Source organism: Mustela nigripes, chromosome 2 (assembly GCF_022355385.1).
Source record: "Mustela nigripes isolate SB6536 chromosome 2, MUSNIG.SB6536, whole genome shotgun sequence".
Classification (NCBI taxonomy): domain Eukaryota; kingdom Metazoa; phylum Chordata; class Mammalia; order Carnivora; family Mustelidae; genus Mustela; species Mustela nigripes.
Window position 1 is genome coordinate 212,625,216 of NC_081558.1, and position 20,028 is coordinate 212,645,243.

Consider the following 20,028-nt stretch of genomic DNA (forward strand, 5'->3'; position numbering starts at 1 on the left):
CACACACACACACACACATACACACACACACACACACACACACACACACACACGGACATTTTGGGACCTATAGGCATGATACATACACTTCTTGTCCTGTAGTAATATATTACATACATTTTAAAATATACACAACATATGACCACTGAAAAGCCGAAGTGGAAACTCAGTTTGAATCCTTCTATTTCTTCCTTGCTCTTGGTTTCCTGAGACCCAAAATACCAGAGTCTCCTGTTCTAAGGAAACAAACATAGAGCTATTGCTGAAAGGGAACTTAGAGTCTTCTGTGTGTGAAAGCCAGTGTGCTTGGGGCCTCATGGAACATGGGACCATAGACAGTAGTTCGTTAGGCTTAATCAAATATATTGATGCCTCTCATGCTTGTCAATTTCATCAGTGGCAGAAATATACACCACATTTTCTCTTCTAGGCAGGGTCGTGTAGGATAGTCTTTGAGCTAGGACTCAAAATAGAAAGCCTCAACCTTCATTTCTGGTTGTGATCCAAGTCAGTGGCGTGTTTGTACCCCTCTCCTTTCTGAGGCATCTCGCTCTGGACTGGCCTCCCCTCCGACCTACAACATCGGTTCACATATCTTTAAATGAGTCATTGGGTACTAAACCTGGACAGCTGGGAGTGCCCTTGCTTGACATCTTTGTCCGCCCCGTTCTTCCCTCAGACATGAAGTCCCTAAACGTGTGGCAGAACTTGTGTTGGCCTTAGGGTTAAAAGATGAATTAACAGGATGCCTGGGTGGCTCAGCTGGTTAAGTGTCTGCCTTTGGCTCAGGTCATGATCCCGGGGGCCGAGATCGAATCCCACATCGGGTTCCTTGCTTAGTGGGGAGCCTGCTTATCTCTCTCCCTCTCTTTCTGTGTGTGTTCTCTCTCTCTAGCTCTCACTCTCTCTCAAACATATATAGATATAGATATACATACATATATATATGTATATGTATATGTATGTGTGTGTGTGTATATATATATACATAAACACATATATATGTATCTCTGTGTGTGTGTATGTGTGTGTGTGATGAGCTAACACTGAGCCTGGTTTAAGGAGAAACAGAGGTCACAAACACATCACTACAGCAACACTTAAATGTTATCGTGAAGTGGGAACAATGGCAAAAGGCAGTTTCTTCTGGAGAAAGACTAACTCTCCCCAGAAGCTGAAGGAGGTGATGTTTGAGCTGGGCCTTGAGGGATGAATAGGAGGTTGCCAGGCACAGGGCACAAAAAAAAGGAATTTGGGGTAAAGGGACCTGCCTGAACAAAGGCAATGGGGAGGAAACCTGCCTTATCAACACACCTTCTGAGTGAGATGCAAACTCTTCTAATCCACTCAATTAAAGGAAGCCTTAAGTTGACATGAGATAATAACCCTGAACACTTAATGAACACTAGGTTCTTAGAGTGGTACGTTCTAAATGTCTCTGAAAGTAAGTTATTTCATACTGTTTGGCCACAGCAGTGTGTGGAAAGTTTCTCAGTAGGGCACAGTAAGTACTTCTCCATTACAGTAAAATCTGGAATGTTTGGGAATGGTCTGTACTAGGGAAATTGAATTTTCAGATTAGCTCCATAAAAATGGAAAGTGTGGTTGAAAAACCTTCCTAATTTTGTTTCCCCTTCAAGAGATAACTGCTATTAACATTTTAGAGGCATTTTATCTTAATCTTCCCCAGAGAGGGAAACGTGGAGCAAGAACACTGTGTGTCCGGCTTGATCAAATACCTGTTTTTAACTGAACACATTAAGCACTTTGAGGGGTTTTTTAAGACTGTACAATATTTTGGCTTATAACTATTTTATAAATTTAAAATCATTTCTACCTTATTGGCGATGCAGGTTGATTTGAATGTTTCAATATTACAACTAGCGTGGAAGGCGTGCTTGTACATAATCCCAATGCACACTTCTTCTTAACTCTGAAGTAAAGTCGCTGGGTCAAACAGCCTAAAGAAATAAGTTTAAACCTTGAACATTCTGTCAGTTGGCACCAGAAGACTCTCTGGCAAATGACGGACTCAGAAGCTGCTCAGGAAGCCATTCATCTCTGCATGTTTGTCAGTATAGACCTTTGACACATCTTTAAAAATCTTTGATGACCTGACCAGTGAACAGCTGTGTTTCTTAGACCCATGGCTCCCAGGTCGCCTACTTTGCCAGGCACCGGGGCTGCCCAAGGCTCAGGCTGGGACCGCTTCTCCCACAACTCTTACCTGTTTCAAATTTCCTTTGCCACCTTCAACATAAAGGCAGTCCTCCTGCCCCGCTCTGTCTTTTGAATATCAGCCCAGACCCCAGGTCTTACCTCTGCTTAGACCTGTCCTTCGCATCCCCCAGAGCTCTCCCTCAGACCTCACTCCTGGAGCTTCTGGATCCTCCTTCTGTCTTGAGATTGTGTGCCAGAGTGAGCTCCGCACACATATAAATGCAAAGGGTTGCAACAGCATGGGGACCTGAGGACATAATGATTTTTAAATTCCAGAGTTAGATCCAGTGTTCTATGAGACCATATGTTTACTTTAACCCCCTCCCCACCCCGATCTCATCCACCTCATTTTCATGCCAGGACATCAGAAGCCATTTTGGAGACCTCACCTGCCCCCCACCCCACCTGTTAAAGGCGTCTATTTACTATCTGGAACAGGTGACTCAGAGCCCCTGGCTCCTCTCAGTCCACGGACGCTGTCCTTGTCCGTGCATCGGGGCCTCCCTTTTGGATTGCGAAGCACCGGCCAACCAGACTGCCAGCATCGATGCTCGCCTCCTTCCACTTCATTCGGCATATTGTGTCAGAAACGATGAATTTATTTTTTAAAGATTTTATTTATTTGTTTGTCAGAGAGAGAAAGAGCATAAGGCAGAGAAAGAGCAGCAGGCAGAGGGAATAGTAGACAGAGGGAGAAGCAGGCTCCCCAGCTGAGCAGGGAGTCCAATGTGGGTCTTGATCCCAGGATCCTGAGATCATGACCTGAGTTGAAGGCAGATGCTTAATCTGGCTGAGCCTCCCAGGTGCCCAGGTGCCCCAGAAATGATGACTTAAAAACAAGTCTGATCCTCTCTTCCTTGATTAAAATCCTGAGATGCTTCTAGTTCCCCTAGGACAGGGGTGATGGTCCTCAAGGAGTTCCCCAAGCCCTACATGGCATGGCTTTGCCCCAAGCTCCTGCTGGATCCTCCTCTACTCTCCCTATGCGACGTCCTTCCCTACTTCTTAGAAGGTGGGAACTCTGTGCTGCGTGGGGCCTTCACAAACGCCGTGTGTCCCTCTGTCCAGAATACTCGTCTCACTTCCAGCCCACCTCCTTCCCTGCCTAGTGCTCCACATTCTTTCTGTCTCCACCTCAGTCTCTTCCTGGGACCCCAGACTGATATGTATCATACACCCCATGTTCGATTCTCTCATCCATGCTTGAATCTCTCCATAATTCTTCCCACGAATACCTTTAAAAATCCACCTAATGATTTCTTTAATACCTCCCTTTCCTGCTCTACTATAAACTACACAAAAGCAAGGACCATGTTGGTCTTATTCACTGCTGGATCTCCATCACCCCATCAAGGGCTTAGCACATAACAGGTTCTCGGTAATTGCTTGATGTGCAAATGAACAAACACTGAAATATCTTTAGAGTTTTCAGCTTTTTAACCTTTTTAAGGTGTATGTTTATAAAGGTTGCTGTATGGTGGGCAATGTTTTTTTAATAGCTCACAAGAAATTTCTATAACCAAAATGTTAACCTTCTGCTGTTATCTTTGTTAAACATAATTCCTTTTGTTAAGTCATATTTTGTATGTTTTATTCCTTGCAAACACATAATGATAATAGCTTTTATACAATAATTAGTGTGAGCAGGCAGAACATTGTGGTGCCTTATGTATTATAACTCACACTACCCTTTCATGGGTAAGAGTTCTTGTCAGTTTCTGCAGGTGAGAAACTGAGGCGCCACGGGGTTAAGTAAGTTGTCTAATGTCCCACAGCTACTACTAACAGAAGCGGGACTCTGTACTCTTAAACTTTATGGTGCTTCTGAAGAAAGGCTTTTTTTCCCCCCAAGTACAGAGGAAGTAATATTCAACCTCACTTTTAAAGTAGAGGTGGAAGTTAACGGAGAAGGGGGAAGGAGAACCTTTAGGAAGGAATGGCTTGTCCAAGACAAGGAGCTCAGAGGGCATTAAGCACACAGGGAATAAGCAAGTAGGCACCCAGACAACATCCTGAGGGGAACAAGAGCCCAGGCTTAAATCGAGCCTTTAGCTTTGCAGAGGTGTGCAGGACTGGTCCTGTCAGCAGTGAGGGCCGCTGGAGGATTTACAAAGGGGAGTGTTCTCGGGGTGACTACTCCGTAGATGAGTTTTCTTTCTTCCTGGTAAGAATGAGGAGGAAATCATGGTAAGATAAAGCTGGGTGCGTCTGAACAGCATACTTGTTGTAAAAATCCAGCTTCACAATTCTGAGAAGTGCAATATGTCAGGCTCTGAAGACAGAGGGCTGTGTGTGCATCTGAGCTGTCTTTTCCTCCTTTGTTTCCAGTGTAAGAAGAAACTGTACCATCGCTTCCAAGTAGGTGTCTCCGCATGGGTACTGTCGTTCCAGTCCCTGTGCACCCATGCGTGGTCGCTGCCAACACTAACTGTGCAGTGACAGCATGCTGGAAAAGAATGAAGTGTGGTTCTAATTGTTAGGGATCCCAACTATTCTTCTAAAAGAGACAAGGATTACTAAAAATGTTGAGTATCTATGGGAAAATCAGGCAAGAGGGATGCAAGATGTTGGCCTTACTTCTGTGACAGAATCAAAAGCACTGCTTTTCAGAACCTCACTCACAACAGGGTTTAAACCCAGGTCCATGGAGCCTGGAGAGATTAGGGGCAGAATCCAGGGGTATCCATGACCTAGACTGGGGCAGGGGGGAGGATCAGTTTGTTGTCAATCACCTACAACAACAACAACAAATATATGTGTATGTGTGTATATATATATATATGAATGGGGGACACACCATAATCCTACCAGTCCCAACTGTGACTTGGTCAGAGCAGGAATCATGGTTTTTCACTTCACAATGCATTTGCTTCAGATACGTTGAAGTAAAGTTTCACTTCAGTATACCTTCAAAATGTCAGTGCTTATTAATTAATGCTTAGAAAAGAAGCTCAGTTTTTTTAAATGTTTTAATGAGTGTGTTTTAACATTCCTGGTGTCTTCTATAATCCTCTTTACCTTATTTTTGTGTATTTAAACCCATTCGGAGAAGGCGGTCTGACCTGAAGGACCACAACACAAAAATGGTCAAGGACCTCAGAACTGAAAGACCAAAAATGAGACTAGTTAGCTAGACTTTCCTACTGCTCTGGTGAGCCATTCATGAAATGGCCACACTCTCATCCCACAAAGACTACATTTGTCTTCAGGGTTCCTGGTACTGGGAGAGTCTGGGTGGCTGCTCTCCTGAGAATGTTATCAGTATATGAAACCTTGTCTTTAAAGTTTTTGACCTCCTGAGCTCCTTTTGAGAGCATCATTTGCTCCTCCCTAGGGATGCCAGATTCAGTAAATAAAAATATGATTCTCCTTGGGACCCCTGGGTGGCTCAGTGGGTTAAGTGTCTGTCTTTGGCTCAGGTCTTGATCCCAGGGTCCTGGGATCAAGTTTTGCATCAGGCTCCCTGCTTTGCACTCATTCTCTCTCTCTCTCTCTCTCTCCGATAAATAAATAAATAAAGTCTTTAAAAATACATAGGTCTCCTTTATACTATATCTATATAGTTCATATAAATGAACTTCAGATAAAAATGAATAATTTTAGTATAAGTACATATTAAATATTGCATGGGGCATAGTTATGCCAGAAAATTATTGGTTGTCCATCTGAAATTCAGTTTTGACTGGGCATCTCATATTTTATCTAGCAACCCTAAAAACATGAAAATCGGGCTGGATTTTGAAGCTTAAGATTTTCTTATTATCACTCAGTGATCATAAGCATCTATGTTTTCAACTTTGGGGCCAGCAGGCAACTCAGAAATATGACCAGCTCTTTAAGTAACTGACCACAAATCTAAGAATCTGGGTATAAACTGTGTCCCCTTGCGATACTGCAATATCCAGTTTCTCTATCAGAGAATGAGGTCCAAGTTTAGATCGACAGTGAAACTGAATTTCAAAACCTTTTGACACTCGTCCCATTGTTAAATAACCTGGTTCCAAATCAAGCAAAAGTCTGAATTTCCTTTTTCTGAGATGAGATTCCAATCATGGTAATAATAAGCATGGAAATCACCAAGGACAAGAATTCCACTCTTGTGTCCAGGTGAATCACAACAAAGTCCATAAATCATCAATTGATAGAGACCAACAATTCCAAATTAATTCTAAGCAGAAGAAAAAGTAGTCAGCTTTCAGCCGGAAACACAAGCCAGCCTGAAATTGGTATGTATATTTATAATGTGATACTCTTTCTACATTTCTATGCCTTTATTAGAGTAAAAATATAAATGTGAGGCAAAGCAAGACGTGAGAGGTTAAAGGTGGCCAATCCAATGTCTTGGTGACTGAGAGATTTGTTAAGGGGAAGATCAACTTGAAATTTTGCAAATTATATAATGATACATTGTAACGGCACAGTGCTCTAGTCTCAAGCGACTTTTCAAGCAGGGAGATGAAGGTTTGGGAAAACGAACATCGTGGTTTGCTTCCCGTTTTTCTCTTCCTCCTTTAATGCTCCAACTATGCTCAATTTGAGTTTTATTAAACAGAAAACACCAAACAAAATACTTGTTTCTCTACAAGCACTGTCTGCAAAAACAGATGCCTTCCGTTCTGATTCATTCCAGGTTACATTCAAACAAACCCAAATGCTCTGCCTTTTCTTCTCCTTATCTAAAATCTGAAGGGGACAACGCTGAGCCACCATCTCTGTGTTACATTTGAACTAACCCAGACAAGAATAGTGAGTGTCCATGAGCTAGTTAAAGAAATCTCTTCCCTGATGAGAAAATCGGGGGCAATGTTGTTAGAGAAGCTAATGCAACACAATTCGCTTTGGGTTTTTTTTCCCCCCCTCAGACATAAATTTTCCTGTTTTACCAGTCATTCCACAACAATGCATGTCCAAGCCATGCTGTGATTAGAGGGGAGAGTATGCTTATTACCCAAGTTCTTCACATGTTGGAGCACGGAGAGATCAAGGGTGGTAAACCAAAGGAAATTTCCATTTGCTGTTTAGCTGCTGCACATTCTTACTCTATAGGAAAGTTAGCTGTTATTAAGTAATAACGTTCAGCTGAAGTTGGTCACTTGTAACAACAGACAGATGTACAATGTTTCATTTAGGTTAGCCAGCTCTTTCACAAATAAAGGGCTTGAAATTAAACTGTCTTTACAAAAATATTCTGCAAATGATACCTCTGCCTTATTCCAGGGCTCAGATTCTTTGCCATGGAAAATGGAAAATGAGTCTCCTGTTGAACCCTGTGTCTGTTTAAACTTGTTTTTGCCGAGTAGAAAAAGGTTGATGTTCTACAGAATTAAAAAAAAAAAAAATTAAAAAAAGAATCTGCATTGAGGAAGAAAGGGTATAACGATGAAAACCACATTTAGAGATGGAAACGGATTTTTTTTAGTACTTATGGAATTTGAAACAATAATAATGGAATGGAAACATAGAGAAAAGTCTAAATATTTGACCACAGAGGCAAATTGGATCATCAGACACTCACATGCAATGCAAAATGTGGGATTTGTCTTTAAAGGAATACTCCTTGGTTTCCAAAAGGAAGCCCTCGCCAAGCCACCAAGGCATCACTGACAAACTCTGGCCACATAATCCTTTGGGCAGTTGGGTTCTTTTTAAGACAGGTTTTGGGCAGCATCTGCAAAGCTTCTAATTCAATAGCTGAAGTGTGAAACTTAAGAATTGGCATTTTAAATGAGCTTCTAAGTGGTGCTGATGCTGCAGTTGTTGGGGGGAAAGGTTCACCCTCTCTATGATACCCTGTCATCAGTATCCAGTGAGATGGAGAGCTCATCTCAAGGTATTTCATGACAACAAACACAGATACCTGCCTGTCAAACGGACTGAGAAGCACAGAGCCTTGCTTCCTCCCCCAATCCTGCCACAATTACAGTGACCTTGAACAAGTCACACAACTTTTTGGTCCTCTTTTCTTCCAGGTTCGAAGTGCAGAGTTTAGACTGGATCAGCACTTCCCAAAGTGTTCTCCAATGTTATGTAATTGCCGGGTATTGTTGTGCAGGACTTCTCAAACCCTGCAGTATGCAACCAGGAGGCGTCCATCTCTAGTGAGTGCGGACTGTGAGCTGTTAGGATGTTTCACAGGCACAGTGTCCCCAAATCACCAGAGTACAAATCCCTTTATTTGTGGAATGCCTGTACCACACACCTGGGGGGAGACTCAGTAAAGGACACCTAAGACCCTCCAACTCCCTTGGCGAGAGAGTCCAGGTTCACTCCCTAGGCCTCTGATGTTCTTGGCCAAGGAACCCTAAAATCCACTCTAGGATGATACCCACCATCCAGGGAAGAAAATTTTCCTTTTCCCCCAAATTTCTCATTTTCTCCCCTCACTAATGTGCCTGAACTTCTATCTCCTAGGACACTTCTGGCAATCGAAAACCCTACCAGGCATCTATCCTACTTGTATATTTAACCCCACTGACTTTCTCTTTTTTCTTACATCAAAGGGTCCATTTCTTTGAAAGAAATGAGACTGAACTTGGAGACAACCCAATTTATGTGCTTGTGAATTTCTACGTATTTTTATAATTCATTAAGTGATGCATAGTGCATATCATGCCCTCAAAGAGTGTTCCCAATAACAGCAGGGTCAGCATCTCTTGGAAACACATTAGAAATGCAGATTCTCATACTCTACTCAAGACCTACCAAATCAGAAACTCTGGGTGGGGCCCACTCATGTCCAAGACCTCTGGGAGAGTCTGATGCCCTTTGAAGTTAGAGAAGTCATGGTTTAGAGATTAGAGACATAGAGTACAGGCTCAAACAATCTTTGTGCTGTATCATAGTTTCCTAACCTGGAATCCAAAATTAGCAGTGTCTCTTTCAGAATCGATGTGAGAATTAATAGATGATACCTCTATAAGGTCTGGCATAGTATCAACAATAAAGCAAATATAACTTTTTATTCTGTAATGGGTACTCACATGGAGTGAACAGGAACTTACCTTATCCTGCATCAAAGCTCATCATGAGTAGAGATGATTTTTGTTAGTTGAATTTGATGACCAAGGGGCACAGTGGCTAGATAGGAACACAGCTATAGAGACAGACAGATTTGTCTTGCCAACAAGGTCTTCCGTGGACTAACTCTATGAACATGTGTGAATTATCTCATCTCTCTAGGCTTCATTTCCTCATTTAGAAAATTGAGAAAATACTTTCTTCACAAGGTAGAAAGAATGAAATACCATATTGTCTGTAACTGCTTTGGGAAGTTCCTTTTAAGTATCCCCTTCCCGAATGAAAGCTTTCACTCATATAATGATAATGTGGGTCTCTCATCACCTTAACTAAAGGCCTCTTGTTCAACAGAATATTAGAGTGATGACATCTATGGCCCCTCTATCTCGCCCTGAAAAGTTGTCTTGTCAATATAAACACAAATGTTGATTTAGAAGCAATTTAAAGATAATTTATTTGCCTTTTCTATGTTGTCTTAGAGGTCAGGAAGATCTTTCTCCCTACTTGAATCTTGTAGATTTGGGTTTCTTTTTCTATTTAGTGCTTAGCCATAGACCAATATTTAAAGTTTACATTAGGGTATTTCAAAATTTTCCATATTTCCTTTAAAATACAGTAACTTTTAGATCAGGCATATAACCCCAAGACACAAAAACATGCAGTAAGGGTGTCCCTGTGGTCAGGCTTTCACTAGATTTTTCCTCAGTAACAATCACTTCCAAGAATTCAGTGACAACCAGTCTTTTTGTCATTGCAAGTCAGCTTTGGCTTAGCTACAGCTCACCTGCAGGTGCCTCCCACTCCCCATTCCCCAGAAGAAGGAACAGCCCATCTGAAGCCACCTGAGACCCTGCCACAAGTTTGACACCTCTGTTCAGGTGTGGCGTGAGTCACTTCAGCTCACACCCTATTAGCCAACACAGTCACATGACTACATCCGACAAAAAAGGATGAAAACAGATTGTCCACCCCTTCACTCCTAGGATCAGGGAACTGTTCCTTGTGGATGGACCCGGCAGAGGAAAGCACAAACACCTGAAAGCCACAGTCGGCTACAACAACCAACAATGATTCTAGCTTTGTCAGTTAGGATCCACATTCTTAACATCAAAACACAGAGCGAGATAGAAGAAACTCAGTAACAAATTTCCCATCATCTCAGCGGGTGCTTCCCTTCAGATCATTAAGATTCTTGCGGACAAGAAGGAACAATTCCACGGCTTCCCGGAAGCTGTCATTCCTCTCAGCCACCTCAGTCCTCAATGGCCTGATGGGGAAAACGGGTTTGCAGAAGAAAAGAGCCATTATTTCCTCGACAGAGAAGAACCAAAGAGCCACCCTTCGGAATCTGCTGAGCGTCAACTTTGTCCACATTCTTGTTTTTCGGTAGACATGCCCATTTCTGAGGCCACCTGGGCAAAGTCAACCATGTCCTCAGCTGACTTGGATGTAGTTGATGACTGCATTAAGAACAGTCAGACCAGCCACTGAAGAGAGTTGTCGACTGCTTTGAAGGGCAGGGAAGAGTATGGCATGAGGCCAGAGCCAAAGGTCCCAGCACATGTATTTGTGTGGTCACAGTCACAGGATCCAAAGAAAGGAGAGCCAAGCCTCATGGATTTTATTTTCAATTATTTTTAAACCTTTTGAGTTCAGTGAACCCCAAGTACATTCTTGTCGAGCATTTCTTTTTTCTACTTACTAGTTAAACCCATGGTTCCTTAAAGTGAAATTTAATCCAGGTATTTTAGATTCATAGCCAAGAGACAGATCACGCAAAAACTGTTTTGTTAGAAATATTTGATGTCCAAGAAAACTTTTGAAGCAATTTTTCTTACAAACAAAAAGCTGTTTTGGTAGAGTTTTAAAGTCAGGTCCCCTCAAATTGCAATTCTGGAAAACCAAAGTTAAGTTTGATTTGGATTTCATTACTTCATGCCTCCCTACCCCTTTGCAAGTAGGTAGGATAACGTCACTTGAGCTTTGGCTGACAAGCTCTGCTGCCTCCCTATTTTCTTATTAGCAATTTTTCTGTAGATGGGAGTTAATTATTTTTTTGCCTACCAGGGAACACAGAATGATTTTTTTTATCATGATGGGCAAGTTAAAAACTCCCAAAATTTGACGCAACAGAGCACTAAGTGTTTAGAAGGAAATCAGTGGGTTGTACTAACTAGGAGGGGGGGAAATCATTCTTTAATGCTTTAAAAAAATCAATTCTTACCACTGGCCCACTAGATAGTTGGCATTCACCTATGAGGATGGTAGAGACAGGACATTCCTAAAAGTGAACAGACGTTTTCAGTACCTATGTGCAACAGTGTTATTTTAGAATGCTCGGGGACAATGAGGGGACAAGGGTTCTTCTCAAGAGGGGAAAATCTCTTGATATTATTTGAATTGTATATCACAGTGTGGTAGTTTTCAATGTGTGTGTTCCTGGAGCAGCAGCATCACCTGCAAGCTGTTAGATGTGCAAGTTCTTGGGATCTGTCCCAAACCTACTGAAATGAGAAACTCTGACCCTTCCCAGTGATTCTGAAGCTTCAGCATTTTCTCAAGGGGGCAGAGAGTGCAGGCATGGGAGCTTCACAGGGGCACTGCTACCACATGCCAGCAGTTAATCGCCTGGGTGAGTCGCTTAACCTCTTGGTGCCTGTGTTTTCATCATGGGGTTAGTGATGGCATTTGCCTCTTAGAGTTGTCATGAGGGTTAATTAAGTTCGTGCATGGAGGGCACTGCATACAATGGCTGCACCCCGTGTTGTAGGCTTATCTATTGATGATCATGATGATAATTATAATTTCTCCATCTTTATTTTGTTATTGTCATTGTTATTATTCATCTGCATCTTTCCCACATCGGACCACTTCCACCTCTATTCTGACTCTATTCATGCTGACTATTTGCATGCATATTGCTTCTAGTTGGTCAGTGGCTTTCTGGGTCATTTGTAGATTGATTTCTGCCTGATAGGACAGAATGTCCCAGGTCGGTGTGGCTGATTTCTTTGATCATCCATTCTCATAGGACCCTCTTCTTTGATAGAAATTTTCCTCTCTGAGGAAATGATGGGGACTCCCTTTCATTTTTCTCTTCTCACTGTTTTGTCCCCAAGACTGGAAGTGTAATTCTTCATATAGCTAAATACCCTTTTCAATGTACCTACTGTTTAGATCTGTTTCAAAACTATGTTTTCCTTTCCTTTATCTCCAGAAAACAAATGCTCCACAGCACAGGCAATAAATGACTTCATTCCGTGTGTGTGTGTGTGTGTGTGTGTGTTATTGGCTTGAAGTAGAAGAGGAATGTTGACCTCTCCATTCAGTAGTTTCAAGAACTTCACTGTAATACAGATATCACCGTTCTAAGGTTACAATCCCACCCACAGTTTGGAACAATATAGTGAAAACTGGAGAAATAAATACAATATCCAGAGGCTAAAGAAAACTACACTGGCTTGTATGGAATAGTGCTTATTTGTGGGATTAGGACAGGGGAATTAAGAGGAGCATATCTTTCAGTTTCTTTCCATCCCTCACTTTTGAAAGCTGCTCTTATTTCTTAACATTTTAGAAGTGAACCCAGGTAGATTGCAAAATCACTAAGGAAAAAATCCAAGGCAGCAACATAAAATTATATGAAATGAGTGTGGGTATGAACAATGAAATAGACTTCATGAAGGAATTCTGCTGCAGAACACAATACTGTACCTTCAGAGCGTATGATGAAATGTAAATGATAACACATACAGGTAAGATTGATGGGTGCAAAGAAGGCCATGCTGGGCCTTCACAGATGGTGGTTACCGTGATAATAGATGCAGATGCAAATGATTAAGAGATCATTAGCCAAACATGGTGAACACACTGTGGGAATCAAGTGTGTGAGAGGCTACCCAGGTTGGTAACAGGCACTCTTGGCACAATCAGAGAGCACTTACTGTAAACTATTTACAATAACTGTGGATCAGAAAGCAAGTGTGGAGGCTATGTATACCCCTGGGCCTAAGACAGACAAAAATGTGTGGAGATCTACAGATATCTGTCTTAGGAAGAAGTACTCCAGAAAAACAGAAGGCGAAACAATCTTTTGAATTGAGAACAGATTACATTAAACCCTGGAGGCTAAAGAGGCAGTTGTGGTGTACTGACAAGAAGTCTGGCGTGCTGGTCTAGCTTTTAAAGACTGGACCTTATTCTTTCTGCCTTGAACCATCTTTGTGATGCAAACCAATCGCTCCAACTTCGCAGGTCTATGTCTTTGTTTGAAAACTGTGTGTCAGATGCCTCGGGTTTGACAATCCTTTCAGCTCTGATGTTCTGTGACTCAACAGTAATAATGCATTTCCACAGGCGGTAAAAATATTCTAGACTCTTCCCTTCCAATGCTCACTGTTTACTTCCTCTGCACTTCCCCTTCCTGCCTCCCTGTTTGCCGGTCAGTTGATAGTGGGCCTCAATGGGGGTGAGTTAACCCACTCTTTCCAGGGTGTTTTACTATCGAGCTCCCTCCAGAGGGTGGGAATTCTATAGGGAGGGCTATGGCTGGGACTTCGATTTAATTCTTAAAACAATTCTTGAGCCATTAGTCTATTCTGGGCACCATGCCAGATTATCAGGGATTGGAAGGTGAATGCTGGGGCCCTAGCACTGGGGGTGCAGGGGGACGGCTAAGGGTCAGCTTCACCGGGTCAGTCTCTTCGTAAACACCTGGGAACTCCACACGTCCCTCTTTCTTTCAGGCAGAAGCAGAATCCCATGGTAGCCAGGTGGGAGAAGGAGAGCAAGGACGTCCCACCTGCCTTGAAGAAGACGCCTTCTGACCTGCTGAGGGAGTGACAAGGTAGTAAAGAGTCTGAGGGCACAGGGTGTTGAGAGGGAGGGAAAAGGTGTCTACCCTTTAATGTGGTCCACCAGCCACTCTTTTCCGCAGACGGATTGCTAACACCGAGACCTCCGCTCCAGAGGCTCGAGGTCTTGTTCCCCCTTTAAGACCTCCAATCTTGGGTAGCTATTGGCGTCCTTAACCTCCAACACCAGACATGCAGAAATGCAACCAAAGAGCTTTCAGCAAAAAGAGGGAAAAGATCCAGCTCATCCCCAGCCTGGCACATTGTCCCTTTTAAAGAGAGGTTAGAACAGAAGCTTCATAGCATTGCTTTCGTGTAAACAGGGCCAAGTTTTCCAGAATCTGGCAGACAGCTGAGCTTGGAGCTTTGCTCTCATGCCGCAGGACACTCATGTGTCACTCACACTTGAAAAGTTAAGCCTCTGTTTTTATTTCCATGTATTGAATGGCATGCACTTTCCCCTAGCAGTTTCTCTCTGTCTTTGTAAAGTGCATGTGTTTACTTGTACATAAGCTGCATTTGTTTTTGGCGTTGCTCCTGTTCTGAGCTTGACTAGGCGTTTGGGCATGGCGGCATGGCGTTTTGTTCCCAAGCTTTCGTGGTGGGCACTTTCCTCTTAGTTACTGAGAATTGCTGCCGAGGAGCTGATAAAAGCCTATGCTCATTAGGTATATCCTGGATTTTTCTTCTAAATTGACCTCCAAATAAGTGGTTAGGCTTCAACAAGAAAAACAAATTGTGAAGAGCTTACGGTCCTTCTTTGCAATGAAAATGAAAAGGTAACTTTCCTTTCCAAGAAAAAAAAAAAATCATTTCAAAGGCCATTCAGTAAATGACACGCTCTTAATATAACAGGAAAATAAAAAAGTGCAACAACTCCTGCATCCCCAAGAAGTGTTAGCCTCTGATGGATGGTTTCAGTTTCCTTGAAAGGGTTTGCCCAGAGGATTACTTCCAAAACTCCTATTGAGGTAATGCTGCTCTAACAGCAAAGATTATTGCATGAATCACAGACCACTGTATCCAGTTCCTTTTTAAATGGGGGATTTTTCCTTTATCCTTAAAATACCAAAGAGATGAAAAAAATGCCAACCAGGTAGAGTTACCCTGTAATCACTCACATTATCTTTTTCAAAGAATGTAGGGTGACTGATTTCAGTCACCAGGCAGGTAGTATAAGGGAATGTACAGCCTCACGCCCATCTTGTTCCTATCTGTTGATGCAGGAGGGAACATTCCCTGGGACTCAGCATGCAAGCCCAGCTTCTAGGTGGGTCTGTTCTGCCACAATGTCGGGTGCCTGTTCTTTAGATTTTTACAAGAGATTCCTATGTTAGTTCTAGTCAGTTCTAAAGCAGTGAGGCAGAAATTTTGTGACACACCTAAATGTCATACCTAATATGACATTTTGATAACCAACATATCAGCCAAGGTATTAATAATGTGTAATTATTTACTATGTGTTTGTTGTGTTGGTTGGTTGATAACTTAGTCTTTTCCAATGTCATCAAGAACTAAGGGAGGTTATGGATTCTAAATTATTCATGGGTTTGGGGAGGAAATGAATTTTTGTTACAGAGAATGTAAGTATTTAAAAGTTATATAATATTACCAAAGTTTTAAAAATATGTATTAATATTCAGGGCGCCTAGGTGGCTCAATTGGTTGAGCAACTGCCTTCGGCTCAGGTCATGATCTCGGGGTCATAGATTGAGGTCCACATCAGGCTCTCTTTTCGGAGGGGAGCCTGCTTCTCCCTCTTCCTCTGCCTGCCATTCTGCCTACTTGTGATCTCTCTCTCTCTCTCTCTCTCTGTCAAATAAAATCTTCTAAAAATATGTGTTAATATTCTCTATTGTGATATCAAAACCATCTTATAGATGGTACATTTTAGTTATATCAGTACCAACCCTATGCTCAGACAACTTATTTTTAAATTTTCTGAAACTGGAAATCTGTGCTATCTAGCTATACATAAATATTCATAATCCTCACTGGGGTAGATGCGTGTGAATGTGATCTCGCAACGAGAAGGCTGGCATCATTTTTTGATCATAACACTTTGTTTCAGCACTTTCTAGCTATTATCTCATTCAACCATCACAAAAACTTGAGGAATATGTTGTATTTCCATTTTACAGATTAGGGGCCTGAGATCCAGAGAAGTTAAATAGCTTCCCCCAGGGCACACAGCAAATAAATTGAAGTCCATGCTAGTCACTCCTACTGTCTTCCTCATATACTAGTAGACTAGTCTTGCCTTCCAAATTCTCCTTTCTTATATAAGTCTATATACATTCCTACATATTTCACGGGATTATCCTATTTCTGTTTTCTGGATGTTCTGCTACATGTGACAGTAAGGAACATCTTTCTTTGCCATTTCCTTAGGTGGTCCCAATAGCCTGACAATGGACGCCATTCACATCAGCATGTCCAGTGCTCCCCTGGCAAAGCACACGGCAGGAGCCGGACTCAAGACCAACAGACCCCGGGTCATGTCCAAGAGTGGGCACAGCAACGTGAGAATCGACAAAGTGGATGGCATATACTTACTCTATCTTCAAGACTTGTGGACAACCGTCATTGACATGAAGTGGAGATACAAGCTCACCCTGTTTGCCGCCACATTTGTGATGACCTGGTTCCTTTTTGGAGTGATCTACTATGCCATTGCATTTATTCATGGTGATTTAGAACCAAGGGAGGACGTTTCAAATCATACTCCCTGCATCATGAAAGTAGACTCTCTCACTGGAGCGTTTCTTTTCTCCCTGGAATCCCAGACAACCATTGGCTATGGAGTCCGTTCCATCACGGAGGAATGCCCTCATGCTATTTTCCTGTTGGTTGCTCAGTTGGTCATCACAACCTTGATTGAGATCTTCATCACGGGCACCTTTCTGGCCAAGATTGCCAGACCCAAAAAGCGGGCGGAGACCATCAAGTTCAGCCACTGTGCCGTCATCACCAAGCAGAATGGGAAGCTCTGCTTGGTGATTCAGGTGGCCAACATGAGGAAGAGCCTTCTGATTCAATGCCAGCTCTCCGGCAAGCTCCTCCAGACCCATGTCACTAAGGAGGGGGAACGGATTCTTCTCAACCAAGCCACTGTCAAATTTCACGTGGACTCCTCTTCAGAGAGCCCCTTCCTCATTTTGCCAATGACATTCTACCACGTACTGGATGAGACAAGCCCCCTGAGAGATCTCACACCCCAAAACCTGAAGGAGAAGGAGTTTGAACTCGTGGTCCTCCTCAATGCCACTGTGGAATCCACCAGTGCAGTCTGCCAGAGCCGCACATCTTATATTCCAGAGGAGATCTACTGGGGCTTTGAGTTTGTGCCTGTGGTTTCTCTCTCAAAAAATGGAAAGTACGTGGCTGATTTCAGTCAGTTTGAACAGATCCGAAAGAGCCCGGATTGCACCTTCTACTGTGCGGATTCTGAGAAGCAGAAGCTTGAGGAGAAGTACAGGCAGGAAGATCTTAGGGAAAGAGAACTAAGAACTCTTCTGTTACAACAGAGCAATGTCTGATGGTGGTGGTCGCCCCGGGTTTAACTCTGTGAGCTCTTTCCATGTCGGAGCTCCCTTTGAAGGCACAGGTCACTGTGCAAATGAGAATGTGTGGATTCTTTCTAAAAAACTATACAGACATACAAAATCCATTTTTTCCCTTTGACCTGGCACTTAAGCAAGCATTTCCAGTTTTGAGAAGGTTCCTTTTAAAAAGGCTTTGTCTGAAGCAAACTCTCAAAATTCCTACTTTCTAAAATGGGGCTATAGTTTCGAAAACTTGGTGTAGGGCAATTAAAATAATGTCATGTCCAGTGGACAGACATTTAGCCATGTTGGTGTTGAAAGGATATGCATTTCTATGCAGCATATCAGCTATAACTTAAGGTATTTATTCAAAACAATTTTCAAAGATGTTATGGCTGGAAGTTGAAATGTTGTGAAATGTGAAATGTTGAAAGTTCATATCCTTTTATGTCATTTCTTTACAATACCCTCTTTTCAAGCAGGAAAATGCTATCTTTAATGGAGGCTATCTGGTAACAGAGTCAAGGGGACTTTGTACTCACACAAAAAATATTTCCATTCTTACCTGTTTTTCATCAGATTTAATTGTACAGAGTGAAACTGAACAAATCAGGAGTTAATAGTTCTGAAAATATATACGAATGGAGTGGACTTTTTTGTTCCCAGTAATTTTCTGTTTTCTATTCAAAACGTGGCGTACAACCCGGCAGCCTCAGTATCATCCGGGAGCTAATTAGCAGTATCAACTCTCAGGCCCCACCCAGACTTAGAGAACCAGAGTCTGCACGTTCACGAGACCTCCTAGTCATTTGTACACAAATGAAAGTTTGGAGAGTGTCCACTCTGGAAGGTTTTCAAGGGAACTTTCTGAAGCCACAGCACCCTCTGGGTCCCAAACCCACATGGCCTCCAGACCTTTCCTTCTTTCTTCAGCTTATTATTACGGGCCAATATTGTTGTCAGCCACTCCATTCTTTGTCTGTTAAAATGCCTTGTTTGCCAAAGAACTGCCCCCGATACCCCAGGATTGAAAACAATTGCTTGAGAGTCATGGTTGTCTCACTCATGCTAAGCACATGTTTGTTGACTCTAGTGAGCACAAAAGAAAAATGAAGTCGCATTACAACTGGAAATTTGCTCAGATGTTGAGGTCCACAAGGTTGAACAGGGCCATAAGGACCAAGAAGAGCTGAGGAATTCATGTACTGATGACTCCTTGAAGCGTGAACGAAGTTTGGTAATCTGATGATATGTAAAGAACGCCCTCAGTATCTAAATAAATCTCATGCAACCGATTGGAACAGGGTAACATTTTGCTCTTGGCAGAACTTAGGGGCCAGGTGCCACATTTCTTTAGGGCAAAGAATATGCATGGGTGGGGATTGGCTGAATGTATAAAGGGCGAATTCTCATTTCATTCAGACCAGGACAGACTTGCGTATTCACTCACAAAGAATGTGACTGTAGGTGGGTAGGCACTGCACAGGCGTACTCGGGAGCCCACATACATGTACACACAGGCACACACACAGACATGCAGGCACATCCTGGCTTTTCAAGCATAATTGTGGAAGTTGGAAGAATTTTGCAATTAAGAGAGCAAGTCCTCAACAAATATACTCCCATATGTTTTATTCTATAAAAATGGGGATGCTGGAGCTCTGAGAAAAGGGGGAAATTAATCTGGATTCAGGTTATCAGTGAAAAAAGAGGGTTTAGCTCAGTGGTAGAACATTTGACTGCAGGTTCTCAGTGAAAGGATACTACGGATTATAGCTAACGTGGTCATATATTTAGGCTACCGCAGTTTCAAATGTCCTTCCATGGAAGAGAAGGTGTGGCTGGAACCTCTGACCTGGAGCCAAATGTCTAACACAAATGTCAGAACAACAGGAGTAGAGTTAGTTCTAGAGGCTTAAGGGGCCATTTCAAAGCACGAGAAGCTTTTTCTTTTATTATTCAGGATTTTTTTTCTCTCTGTTGATAATTTAATGGCAGATTGTTTCAATTTCTTAAAAAAATTATGTTAGTTTAGTTAGACATTAGCTCTTTTAGTTATTATATGTGGTTTTTTTATTGTCTCTTGTGCTATAATCAACAGGAAAATAGTGCCACAGGCATGTTTACAGGCTTTCTGTTGTGCTATTAAATTCCTTACACAGGATTTACATCAGTGCTAATTTGAATGTGATCAAGATTAGGAATCTTGCATACTTACATTGCATTTGGCACACTGATGTACTGTGAGATGGAGAAAGCTTTGGTTTATTCATTTAGCAGATCTACTTCAGCCAAATCTGGAGGACTTGATCATTTGATCTTTTGCACTATACACAAAACAAATATGCAGTATTTTAAAAGCCAATACTTGTACCAGTCAATAAATCATATTG

At 42.3% G+C, this 20,028-nt stretch overlaps 1 protein-coding gene across 2 annotated transcripts in view; it reads left to right on the forward strand.

Annotated features, from left to right (window-relative positions):
* The window catches only part of KCNJ15 (potassium inwardly rectifying channel subfamily J member 15), a 42,599-nt gene extending 23,669 nt beyond the window's left edge, over nucleotides 1-18,930 (forward strand). The window contains exons 3-5 of one of the 2 annotated variants that reach the window (XM_059392351.1): nucleotides 13,983-14,083; nucleotides 15,317-15,360; nucleotides 16,482-18,930. In XM_059392351.1, coding sequence (XP_059248334.1) covers nucleotides 15,342-15,360; nucleotides 16,482-17,629 — 1,167 coding nt within the window. In that variant the 5' untranslated portion in view covers nucleotides 13,983-14,083; nucleotides 15,317-15,341 and the 3' untranslated portion in view covers nucleotides 17,630-18,930. The remainder of the gene's footprint in view (nucleotides 1-13,982; nucleotides 14,084-15,316; nucleotides 15,361-16,481) is intronic. The other variant, XM_059392352.1, reaches the window with a different exon arrangement.
* The last annotated feature ends 1,098 nt before the right edge of the window (nucleotides 18,931-20,028 follow it).